This window comes from Pezoporus flaviventris, unplaced genomic scaffold (genome assembly GCF_033815535.1).
Source record: "Pezoporus flaviventris isolate CSIRO_AGI_PZ_B2104156 unplaced genomic scaffold, CSIRO_AGI_Pfla_v1 ptg000045l, whole genome shotgun sequence".
In the NCBI taxonomy this organism is placed as follows: domain Eukaryota; kingdom Metazoa; phylum Chordata; class Aves; order Psittaciformes; family Psittacidae; genus Pezoporus; species Pezoporus flaviventris.
Window position 1 is genome coordinate 28,045,263 of NW_026892593.1, and position 13,265 is coordinate 28,058,527.

Below are 13,265 nucleotides of genomic sequence, written 5' to 3' on the forward strand. Positions count from 1 at the left end.
ACATGTATATAAAGTTAATTAACCATAGAGAAAAGCAACGTGCAAACATGTTTATTAGTTGTCTTAAATACGCTGTCTACATAAGAAGAAAGTGGTTTTTTTATAAACCATTATGCATTTAAAATATTTTATTAAGCAAGGAAAACATTAACAGTAATTTATTAAATTGATAAATCAATTAATTGATGGATTTGTCCTGGTTACTAAGGGCCATACACTGTGTTTGATATGATTTGGCATTAAAACTGTCAATCTTCTCGGACACATTTGTATACCTCAGCAGGAATTTATCTGTAACTTTATATGCCTAACACCCTCTGCGAGTCTGCCCTAATGCCCTTTGGGTTGTCAGAATTAGTGGCTCTCATCCTCTGATACCTGGGTATTTATTTACTGCTAGCACAAAGCATCTGCCTCGTCGCCTGATCCCTTTTTCACACTTAAACAGATCATTCTAAGTAAAGAAACTTTTGTTTCGGAACTGATTTCGGAGAAAACTCCAGGATCAAACTTGCCAACAGAGTTTCAGGTTGACAAGCGGGTATTCTTTATTGCGGCGCCGGGAGACACGGGGGATAGATAGCTCCTCCTAACGTGTGTCCCCGAATTGCTCTACAGGTCATCCTTATACGGTTACTGAGCATATTACATCATTTTCCCAAAGGTTTCCGGCATGCATACAAAATGTGGTGGTCTTTAAGGGTCGTTTACTTTTCCCAACAAGCTTAATTAACATTACAGACACAGCAATCATCCTGGCCGCCTACTTATCAGTTAGTTTAACTGCTCTCATCCTGGACATCTGCTAGTCCGGGATGCTCCCCATCCCCAGGTCCTGTCCTTCTATTCTGCTTTTCTCACACCTTTTGTACTGAGGCCCTGAGGGCCTGAAACTATGTCAGCTACCTCCAAGCACCGCAGTTGTTTTCCATTACAAAGCCATCAAACTTAACATTACTTAGAACTGATTACATTTTGTACTTTTGGGCCTCCTTGTCTCAGAACCTAGTAGCAAAACTAAAAATCAAAGTTCTCAGTACGCTGGTGCTGGATTCAGTGACCCAGCAGATCCCGTATGTCTTATGTTCACATTAAAGCGACCGAGGTAGTTATTTTTCTTAATCCTAGAAACTAAGACCTTGCATTTTTGACAGCGGGAAGGACAGTGTTTACACTGTTGTTAAAAAGGAAAGAAATAAAGTTTATATGTAGGAGTGCCTCATTTTGTAATGACGTGGCATAGGTTGAATCAATCATGAAGCAGGCTCATTTGGCAGCCAGTATTGCAGCAGTTTTCTACCAGATGCCATATATGGCTAAAACAAAGCAGCCCTTAAGTGAAAAGTTCATTTGTTGCATCCTTTTAACATATGTAAATTACTTAATAGATTATAAGGTGTATGTGGAGAAGAGAGTATGATTCAATCATATTCCAGCCTGAGATTAATGCCTGAAAAGATTATCTGTCTGAAGCCTTGCTATTTAATGATTTTATTCCATTATTTTATAGTCTGACAAAGCTAGCTAGCTAGCTATTTGACATGTACGCATTCATGGTAAAACAAAAAAGCATATCAAATATTGTTTAAAATTATAGCAGGTAGGTGTGTTAATACATTCTAAGCTCAAAAATTATTTCTATATTTACATATATTGCCTATTGACAGATGAGAGCCAAAATAATTGTTTCTGGCAGCTGTTTCAGATGAAGGTGGGTAAATTGTTTAGCTTCAGAAAAAGCATTTAGAATAGTCTAATTAGCAGCTGAGTTTCTGCAGTGATTTGCAGTCAGCTAGTGTCTGATGTGCAGACTGGATGCAGACAGGTTGGTTCTGGCGTGCATTGCAGCAGTGAAAAACAGGAGCCAGCATTTGCATTTCAGCAGATTACTCTGAATTCACGGAATTGTAACTAAAATGTCATTAGCCCAGTGTTTGTTTTTGAAACTGAAGCTGGGGCTAGTCCAGGTCTCATTGAAATGATTTAGGGTTTTTGCTACGGGTTTTGGGCAAGTGCCCACTTCGAGCTCCAAACACATAAAAACCATTTGACAGTTTGGGTACTGAACTCCTTAAACCTTACAGCTCAGTGCCTCTTAAATATTTAGGCACTGCTATCAGTGAAATAATTTCCATAAAGTCTTATTCCTTGCTCTATAACTGCATGCTAATTGCTTTATTGTTTTTGGTTAGCTACCCCGACTCTGAGCTGGCTGTTTCAGGACATGGGGTGTTAGACTAGCAATACCCTGTATTAAATTTCCAACTGAATGTTTTCCTGTTTAGGGTTAGTCATGAAAGAGTATTTCTTTTTGGAAGGCATACCACATGTTCCCAATCCTTTGTTTGCACAGCTGTAAGAGAAGATAACTTAATGGAAAGAATAGTCTTTCAAACATGAAAGAATCATCTTCCAAGACAGCCTTTGAGATGCAGCAGCGTCTATAGCTTCTTTTTGGGTATGCTTAAGCATCTGAAATTAAAATCGATGTTTTTCTTATTACGTGGCATAGATTAGGTTTGCTGTTGATAATACCTGCAGATCTGCTCTGTGTGAGCGCACAGAGAATTAAATTTATTGACAGCTTGGAAAGCCATTCGGGCATTACTAATTGTCATCAGTTTTCTCACGTACTGTAAGACTGCAAGCTACTATAAGAAGAGAACAAGGAACAAGACTTTCACACAGCAGGCAGCTGTATAAATCTCTTATTAACTATAAATAAAATCTTATGAAGTACAGTTTGTTATAAAAATAATTTGATTTCTCTTAAAATACATAACTTTCCAGAAAGTGAAGAATATGGGGTTTAGTAGCATGTATTCTTCAAATAAAGTCTACAGGTATGAAATAAAACTAATTTAAACGCATTCCAATCAAATAACTGAACTTAAAAGAATGACTGCTACTAAATGCGAGCCAGTAGCATTTTGGTGGAATGAGGTGAAACCATTTATGATTTGTGATTGTAATGGCTGCCCTCATACGCGAGTGAAGAAAAGATTGTACCCAAAAGAGCTGGTCTGGAACAGCTAGTCTGGAAAAGTAACTTCAACCCAGACGGGCCTTTACCCACCAAAAAGATCCTGATAATACTCTCTCCAACTGGGAAGGAGCAAGATAAAAATGTTAGACTTGCATTTTGGAAGGATAACCTAAGACATTATTTTCTTAACTCCTTGTGTTTATTCATTTACTCTGTGAAGTGAAAGCAATTAGGTTAATATATCATCCTAGCTAATGAGGATTTAGGGTGGGGGTTGTTTAAAATTATTTAGGTGATTAAACAAAACTATGTTATGTGTGGCTTCATATGTAAGGATCAAAACCATCAAGGATATTTCACATTTAATACTGATTTTTAGATTTTTTTTTTGTTTTTTAACAAAGGAAGTAGCACCAGTAACCTAATGGCCTTTATTAATTCTGGTTTGGAGCTATGAAGCTCTTTGTTTGATTCACATATTTATAAAGTAAAATACATATTCTTGCTTTTTCAACTCCTAAATAGTTTCTTAGCTCCAACAGTATTCCTATACAATGAACTAAACATGTAAAATAAACTGCAGCAAAGAAATATTCTACACCAGCAAAAGCGATTGTGGCTGACAAAATCAGTATGTGAGTCCCAACAGTTTCTGTTTCCAGAAAAAATTCAACTGTGAAATAGTTTTACTTCACTTCAGATTTGATTGTGTTACATACGACTTGGATAGTTTATGCTTAACTGAAAAACAATTTGTTCTATGATCAGCCCTTAAAATAGGTCATGATCTGTTCTGGTAGGCTTTTTTTAGTCATAATTATTAGTTAAATTTTGTTTATACAAAAATGTAATTTACATATTTATAATGTTAATACATATTAATAATACATAATTAGCATATTAATACATAAGCCTTATGTAAATTAACAGGAAAAAAAGCAGTTATTTTGTCTAGTGTAAATAGCGTCTATTCAAAGTTTTCTTTGTTCATAGCACCGGAGCTTGTAGTTATAACAATATCTTCACTTCCTGGCCGAGTGTTAAGATTTGGAAAAGCACAATCTTTGCTCAGTAGGGAAACTGCTTCCTATTGTCAGTTCTCTGCCTTTTTGGTCTGCTGGGGCATTTAAGACAGTATGACATAAATCTGTACCCTTCTTCCCCTATTTTTCTACCCAAAAGCCAGGACAGAATCATATTTCAGTACCAGAATGTTGTCATTTTTGGACCAAGAGATAGAGAGATGGATGTTCTTAAGGAAGCTGCCATCTACATAAAGTTGCTTTCAGGACAGCAGCTTTACAGCAGTGCCCAGATGGTGTTCAGGGATGACTCTGGATATTTAGACTGATTCACCAGCTAATGATGCTCTCCCCTTGTTATTATTTCTACATTTTTAATACAGTGATTGCCATTTCTTCACGTGAAACCCTGTCTTGGATATGTCAACACTCATCCTTTGTGAGAAGATGAATCTCTCTGAAATATTAGTTTTATTCCAGACAGAAGTAATGTGTTCTTTTATGAAATAAGGTGAAAGTAATTTGACTTGATTAGATGACGGACTTCAGAGTAGTTTTCATTCATTACAGGACTCAGTTCATATCCAGTATTTTACTTCATGCCTTGTCATGGCTTCTGAGACACTACCTCAGAGGTGGGGCTTTTTGCTTGGTTGCCTCTCAGGTGATGCACATGATGGCATAGAATCATAGAAGAGTTAGGGTTGGAAAGGACCTCAAGATCATCTAGTTCCAACCCCCCTGCCATGAGCAGGGACACCTCACACTAAACCATGTCACCCAAGGCTCTGTCCAACCTGGCCTTGAACATCGTCAGGGATGGAGCATTCACAGCTTCCCTGGGCAACCCATTCCAGTGCCTCACCACTCACACAGGAAAGAATTTCCTCCTTATATCCAATCTAAACTTCCCCTGTTTAAGTTTTAACCCGTTACCCCTTGTCCTATCACTACAGTAGCTAATGAAGAGTCCCTCCCCAGCATCCCTATAGGTCCCCTTCAGACACTGGAAGGCTGCTATGAGGTCTCCACGCAGCCTTCTCTTCTCCAGGCTGAACAGCCCCAACTTTCTCAGCCTATCTTCATACAGGAGGTGCTCCAGTCCCCTGATCATCCTCGTGGCCCTCCTCTGGACTTGTTCCAACAGTTCCATGTCCTTTTTATGTTGAGGACACCAGAACTGTATACAGAGTCCAAGTGAGGTTTCATGAGAGCAGAGCAGAGGGGCAGGATCAGCTCCTTCGACCTGCTGGTCACACTCCTTTTGATGCAGCCCAGGATACGGTTGGCTTTCTGGGCTGCCAGCACACACTGCAGCCGGCTCATGTTCAGATTCTCATCAACATCTCAAGTGTGCATCTCGAAACCCATCTTCTGCTAGCATGACTGCAGCCTGCTGAGATGGGGAGATAGTACCAGAGTGTTGGTCTGTTTCCTGAGGATGTGTGTGATGCAGGATCAGCTCTACTTAGAAAGCAGTATCTGGGCAATGCCCACCATCTTTGGATCTTCTTGTTTATCCCAATAGATGGGAACAATCTGACTCCATCCAGTTCTCTGAGTCTCCCCGCGTTAGAACAGATAGACTTTACTAATGACTATTTTTCTGTTCTAATGTGGTGACAGGGCTGTCAAACAAACATTTCATTAAATGTATCTATTCAGATAAAAAATTGCATGTAAATATTTCCTGATACTTCCCAGTTGGTGACGTACTTTGTTATTGCATTAATTTTCTTCACAGTCTACTTAAGGTCCAAAAGAATTGTGTCCAATTGTGTACTTACATTTTTACTTTTCTATATACAGTGAATGTTGTTGTCTGAGGCATGGCTACATGAGGGCAGTGCTGTGAGCTAAGACAGAGTGTGGGCTTGAAAATCTCTTCAGTTCTTTGGTAAATGCCTGCTACCCTTTCCTCCTTCCTGTATTTGTTGTGGGACAGCATTGTGAACAGCCAGGAAAAGCAGATGAAGTTGATGTGCCCCAGCACTATGGTTTAGCTTTGCAGCTCATTTTCTATAACCATACTGTAATCTTTCCTGCTTACGGAGGAGGCACCCTGTGCAGCAGGCAGGTCCCACTGAGAGGCTGAGCAGATATTCTCGACCACATCAATTTAGTACTTAGGAGAGCACAATATTGTATTAGTTTATTTTTCACTCTGTATGATCATGATTTGGGACTCACACTTTTTAAAACACCGGTGACAGACAGTACTCTTACAAAATACTCTGAGGGAAGTGAGAGCTCATATCTGTAGCAAAGCAACAACGCCTGGGGACTCCAGACATTGCTTCCTGGCTTTACATTCATGACTGCTCATGAAGTACCATGCTCAGTGAGAGTGATCACGTCCTTTGCAATGTCTCACAGGTTTGCTGGGGGAAGTGAAGAACCAGGTACTATGATTTTGGTGTTGTAAAACCTTTTTGGCTTCTCAGAATAATTCTGTGTCTATTAATTCGGCTTGTGTAGGCGATTTGCAAGTTTAAAGAGTGCTGCTGCCCTTATTTACCTTTGATTTTTTTCCATTAGTGAGAAAATTGATGATAGCCAAGAATTTCTTTGACATAAGAAGTTTGGCAATTTCAGGCATGTCTGCCAATGTCTTTGTTTATAGAGCCAAGCCCAATGTTTTTTTCAAACATCAGTTTATCCCAAATCTGTGTGGTTTTATTGTAATTAATGATTTTTTGAATAGTGTATTTCTTTTCACTTCTGGATACTGTTTTTTCCATTCTCAGGCCTCTTAATTAACAGTCTCAAAAAAACTGCTTAATCCCTACCACCTGTGCTTTGGGCAGCTTCTATTATTTCACTATTCAGGCTCCAGGCAGAGCAGCAGCCATGCCTGTCATTGTTCTCTTGTCTCTTACCTCTGCCATAGCAATAGGCAGAGATTGATAGTAGGAATGTTCATGAAAGCCTTTAAAATTGAATTATTCAGTGGGAAGATCACTGAACTTACAAAACCATTCACTGTCACTATCAATTAACTAATGAAAAGACTGGATGTTTTACCCTGGTTCTCAGGGAGTTTTAGGATGTTTATTCAATCCAGTCAGAAATGCTGGCCAATGTGTGAGAAAGCAACACCATAGAGAAAGCTCATAAGACACATCTCAGGCAGTACCAACAGCAGGATTCACCTCCCATGGCCTGGCCCAAAGCATGGAATATGCACAAGTTATAAAGCAACAGCATGGGATTAACATAGACTTCTTGGCACTTGGTATAGGCATATTTGAGGCAAGGTGTGAAATGTTGACAGTGCAATTCAGTGTCCTGGATTGCAGAATGATCTCTGGGCAGCTGATACATCACTGGTGTATTGGCAGCTCAGATACAATTGAGATGTTTTTGTAAAGTAGCACGCACAGATTCAGTACTTACAAATTTTACAAGAGCATCTTTTGTTAGGACTAGATCAAAGACCAACAGGTATCACTGAGCAAGAGCTCAGAATTCATTATTACAATTCAAAGGCATTAGATAAAAGGTTCTGACAAAAGCAGTTGCCAGGATTCACTGAAGATAGAACTTGATGTACCCATCAATTAAAATCAGAGTGTGCCGGAACACATCCAGTAGATTTCTTGGTTCCCTCACACTTTTGCTTTACTTCTCTGGGTGGTACAACATAAGCATCTACACTTGATATGCTCTGACCCAAACATTAACAGGAGTAATAATGTTTCTGAAGAAGAAATAAGTAAGCAGAACTATTACTTTAGGATAAAAACCTAGCACACTGGTCTTTTTTGGATGCAACTATGAGAACACTATGACCAGATTTACACTCGGAGGAAAATCTGGAATGGACTTCAAAGCTCATCTACGCCATCCTCTTGAGGTTCATGCCAGATTCAACTTGGCCTAGATTGTTCCAGGATATTTCATCTACACTGAAGAATCTTTGATGTTGAAGACCTCACATGGCCTCACCTCCCTTCCCAGGCATTCTCTTCTACTGGTCTCGCTGCTAGAAAGCTTTTCCTAATGTCCAGCCCCAAACTTTTGTGCTGCAGTTTTCTTTCTTGTCCTCCATACTTAAATTGATCTTACCCTAAGGTTGGAAGGGAGATGGAAGAAAAAAACGAGGTGATTTCAGGAGTAGGAAAAACACTTTTTCTGGGTGCAGCTTTTTCTGGCAAAGCTGAGTTTCTGCAGGTACGATTTTTATATTTCTGAGAGACCAGAATGGTCACTTCCAGCTAAAAATGGCACAAATTGGCACAACTGTCCTTGCAAACCACTGCCAGAAGAAATCTTACCTAAGTACACATTCAGGTAGTGTCAAGGGCTTGTATTTTTGCCTTTACACAAACATTAATATGTATTTAATTTAAGTTCAGAGCTAATGTCCCATAAAAAGTAAGAGGGAAAGATACCTTGTGCCTAGGTCCTTTCATTGGGCCAATGGCCCAGGGACTGCACTGAGCAGTAGAGTAAAAATTTCAAGTGAAAACGTGTTAAGAAGCTAAATATTGATAAAATGATAAAATGTGCATGACACCATGTCATGGGGTAGATACTTTGGACAGAGACACTGAGGCAGAACAAATTGGCTTCATGTATAAAATTCTCCAGAGGGTTTTCCTGGCCAGCCCCAGATCCATCAGGATTTGAAAGAACTGGAGTTATCTTTCCTGCTGTGAATGCCAAGTTTCCCTCTTCTCTTCAGTTCTGGCTGAAGGGATTTCTAGACAGCACTGATGAGGGGTGTGTAGTTACACATCGTAAGGACTTAGCAAGCAGTCTATTTTAACTCATGAGTCTCGTTACTGCAATTCAGTGGGTGGCAGATGCCTTTGTATCTGTGTCCACATCTGCTTGTTCTATATAACGGCACACAGTTTCAGAGAAAATGTTTATATTTCAAAGCAAGATGCTTATATTTCTCCTTCACTCTGCCCATTATATGTGGGCACAAACATTCCTTCTTCTGCGGGTTTTAAGAAGCACTTTATGTCTGGATATCTTTGTGTCCAGATAGCAAATAAAGAATGCCCTAAGGAATGTAGAGTGATGCCCATTACACTGATAGCAAGAACACATATTTGCCCTTCTCACACCAGTGTGAGCTGAACCATTAAAATATAATGATGCACATATACATCAATCTTGCGTTAGCTGCTAAGGTATAGTCATGTTTTCAAGCCTTCAGATTACGGTCTCACCTTGTGACTTCTGTGCTGCACTAGTCCGCATTTTCCTGCTCTATTTTTAAATGCTGGCAGACGTTTCTAAAGACATTTATGTTTTTGAGAGCTCACCGGCTTTGATTGTTCAACTGGGCCAGCCTTTGGGTTATGACTCGTATATTTCTGAAGCGATGTTGATGGAAAAATTCATGGACTTGCTTTTGTCTCCTCCCTAGAGCATACGCTATCACCATTGTAGAGATCTGGAAACTGACAGTTCAACATCTGGAACAAAGTCCCTACCAAATTCTATAAAGAGTATTTAAACCAGAGAATTCAGGTGCACAGAGGCCATGAGAAGATTCTATTGATTTGTAAAGAGCGCTGGTCTTATGCTCTGTTTTTAAGCGTTTTGACACATCTTCAGCTGGTATAAGTGAGCATCATCAGTGAAAAACAGCTTTTTAAACATTCTTGAGAATTTGGCTATGTATCAGTTAAGCATTTAAGATAAAATAAAACAAAAGCCAGGCATATTAGTTATGTTTGTCCTGGCATTGCATGTAATGGGTGTTTAACTATCCTAAGTATACTATAGATCAGATTATTTTACAGTTTGGGCATTTTCTTTTAGTGTTACAGTATTTTTTGATAAGTTGAGGCTATCCTTTCCAGACAACACTGGCATTTAGGTATCACTGATGTCCTTGACCCTTTCCTCAGGGGAAGATAGTCTTAGCTGAGACACCTCTCTATTTTAAGGGTCTAAAAATAACACACGGATGTTATCTGACTTCTTAAGATACAAAAGTATTTGTTAAGAAACTAAAACCAGTACCTAGCAGCAATTCTAGAGCTTCCGTAACTTATTTCCAGCAGCTTTATTAGGATGAATTTGAGTGTTATTCAGTGCTTGATCTGACGGCCAGTTTTCCCAGCGTGTTTGAAAATTGCACCATGGAGTAGTATACTTCACAAGATCATTTTTATTTTATGCAATATTTTCAGGGACCCAATTCAGTTTGCACGTTGTTCATTTTTAACAGGTGTTGGAGAAATGTGTGAGGAGTAACTGGGGCATCAGTACGCGTTGAACTCATCAGTGTGTTATAAGGTCATGTGAAAATAATTCCTCTTACAGAGTGAATGTAATAGCATCATTGCCTGTATCACATCTATTCCAGGATTTCTAAAGAATTCCCTGGTACTGTTATTTGTTATTGCCTGACAAGTACAGTCAGCATCAGGAAGGGCTATCTGTGCTGGTGGAGCCTGTTCTGGTAATTCATTGAAAGATAAACATAACTACTGCTGAAGCATGCATAGAGTTTGTGGAACACCAGTTAACACATACTAGCAATGGGATGATTTACATCACTGTAGCTTGGTCAGGATGCTCTTCTAGCATTAGCTTGTCATCCTGGTGAAATTTGGCCACCTTGCTACCTGCTGATTGTAACTAACTGAAGAGTGAGACACAAGCATTCTGTTTCTACACTACTAAATAAGAGCAATAAAATGTCTTCTCCACAAACCAGTAATAAAATTTAAAGTAATAATTAAAAAAAAACCCTACCACACAAAATGCTAAAATGTTGTAATTTTTTATGTTTCTTTTTAGTCTTGGAACTGAACAAGGTGATTATTCCCACTTACGGAACTGTGCCGGATCAGCAAAACCTTCATACTCCTGAATGGGTGGGTACTTCTTTAACTATAACTATCTGTAATATTTTCTCATACAGATATGCAGCAGTCAGTAACTGTTCCAGAAAAATTGCATTCCTTTGCTTTAACATCACATGCAGTTCATCTGTGTGACTGAATCTGAGTTGCTGTATTTGTTTCCCTAATGGTACCTAAAGTCATTGATTCAGATGTGAAAGATCAGATTAACACAGGCACTGGACTCAATTAAAAGTGACCTATATATATTGACCATAAACTGATACACAAACACACACCCCCTTCCTCTCTATTTATAATTTTGTACATGCATGTATAGGATTTCTGTGTGTGTATATAAGGATAGTTATGAACACACTCTATCTATATACACTGTAGATTAATGCATACCCAGGAATTAGTTGTCTAACCTGTGAGTTCAGGATTCATATCTACAGAAAGCTTGGAGACACCAAAAAATTCCTTACTTCAATTTCAGACTGAAAGGGGAAAGGAGAAAAAAGACCTGGAGTATCCATTCCCTTTACCCAAAGCTCAGGCTCCCCAGCTCACCTAATGTTTTCTGCAGCTAACAGGCTTCTGGCTCTAGCTCAAGATACCCTGCCTCAGATCTCACTTTATCTCTAAGGGATGGCCAGTTGACCCCAACAAGCCCTGCCATGGCTTTGCCAACCTGATGCCCAGCTGGCATACTTTTTTCCCCTATAATGGTACCAGTGTGGTCTGCAGTTGCACAAGGAGAGAGCTATAAGCCTGGATTAAAAAAGTTTATCCTAAAGCTAAGGGAGCAACTCCATATAAATCAAAAAGCCTGTTCGATATTTCATTACTCTGACGATGGAGGTTAGTGTTGCTGGCTTTGACTGTGTGTCTTTTCTAGTCAAGCTACCTCTACAAGTGCATCAGTGTTACAGGAGAACAAGGTGTAAACAAAAAGGTTCAACAGTGTCAAGAATATCGCATTGGACCAATTAATTTGAGCACCTAAGATCCTCATGACTATTTTCACATAGAGAAATCATTCAGGAAAATACTGTAATGGTGCCACCAAGTAATGAGAGCTGGAGCTGGTTCCCAGTCAGCCAAAGCATTGACATTTAAACTCAGCTATTTACAAGTAACTGAAACTATCTGTGCATCTCTGTTGCTGTCTACTGGATCCTATTAGGATCTCACTAGAGGATCTACTAGGTGCTCCTGGAATGACAGCCTGCTACCACTGCTGCTGGTTATCACTTTAGCTTGCAAAGAGGAGGTCCCCTGAGACTGTGGAGGTCCAGGTCCTGCTGACTTCTCTGCCTATAAGAAAATACACTGTTTTCTTTGTATGACTGGGAGAACATATAATACAATGAATAATGAGCTAAATAGTTAAAAGATGTAAATCAAGCATTCAAATTCAGGGGTTTAATTAAGCTTGCCCTGTCTTTAATGTGGATATTATGATTGGAGCTGTTTATATAATTTATTTTTCAGCCTGGCCACCCAACTGAACGCTATTTTTGATTCATATAAAATTGAACAGGGAAACAGACTCATAAAAGAAAGAGACAAAGGATTTCCATGTGGTAGTGCATTTTGAAAGCAGTGTAAACGGTGGGATTCAGTCCTTATTGCACTGAGATACCCCAGAGTCTTGGGGAGCTGCTCTAGCAGCTTTGTTGGCAAACTGCTTCTCATACTTATGTGTCAAGGAGGTTTGTTCCTGTTTCTGCTATAGGAAACAAATATCCAAAGTACCAGGAAATGAGTTTCTTTCTGGAGCCGGATACCCTCACCTCCCCTGCCACAGCGTTTTGCAGCACGGTGGTTTTCGTTTGAAACTGCTTTGGTGTCTGGAAAAAAGTTAACCATTTTTTGGAACATGAGATGGAACCAAGGGCTTCCATTTCCCAACTGACTGCCCTGACCAGGATGTTAAAAAAATCCTTCTTAGACTCTCTTTGTGATTCAATTAGTTTAATTTTTCTTATGTATTTCAATGAAGTGAAATGGCATCAAAACAGCTGCACTGTCATATACCTTGTGGTCAGGACAGTCTCCTCCAAGCAGTCTTGGCAGAATTTATTTCTACTGAAAATCAACTGTCAAAATCAAGTTTTATTTTTGGGTACTCATGTTTACCATCAGCTGTAATTTCTGCTCGGTTTTAGCAGCATCTATTCTGCACTGCTCCTTCCTCGTCAGGTCCTCTTTGTCAGCCACTGGGCAGTTTCAGTGGTTGGAGGGGCCAGAAAGATGAAATTGAGAATGAAACTGAGGTCTCCTGAGCCTGTCTGTGAAGTGGATGTAAATTGTAGCTAGAAATGGAAATGGACACTGAATAGGAAGCCTAACCTTAAACGATTGAATAAAAGGGAGGTACTGTGCCTGTTTAAACTTAGAATATGCTTTGCAGCTGGAACTTTGATTTGATTTTACAAG

General features: G+C 39.4%; 1 protein-coding gene across 2 annotated transcripts in view; it reads left to right on the forward strand.

Annotated features, from left to right (window-relative positions):
* Positions 1-13,265, forward strand: part of ANO6 (anoctamin 6) — a 78,376-nt gene that overhangs the window by 17,817 nt on the left and 47,294 nt on the right. For both annotated transcript variants that reach the window (XR_009745948.1, XM_061467791.1), the window contains exon 2: positions 10,777-10,853. Coding sequence is in view for 1 of the 2 variants with exons in the window: in XM_061467791.1 (XP_061323775.1) it covers positions 10,777-10,853 (77 nt within the window). In the remaining variant the exon portion in view is untranslated. The remainder of the gene's footprint in view (positions 1-10,776; positions 10,854-13,265) is intronic.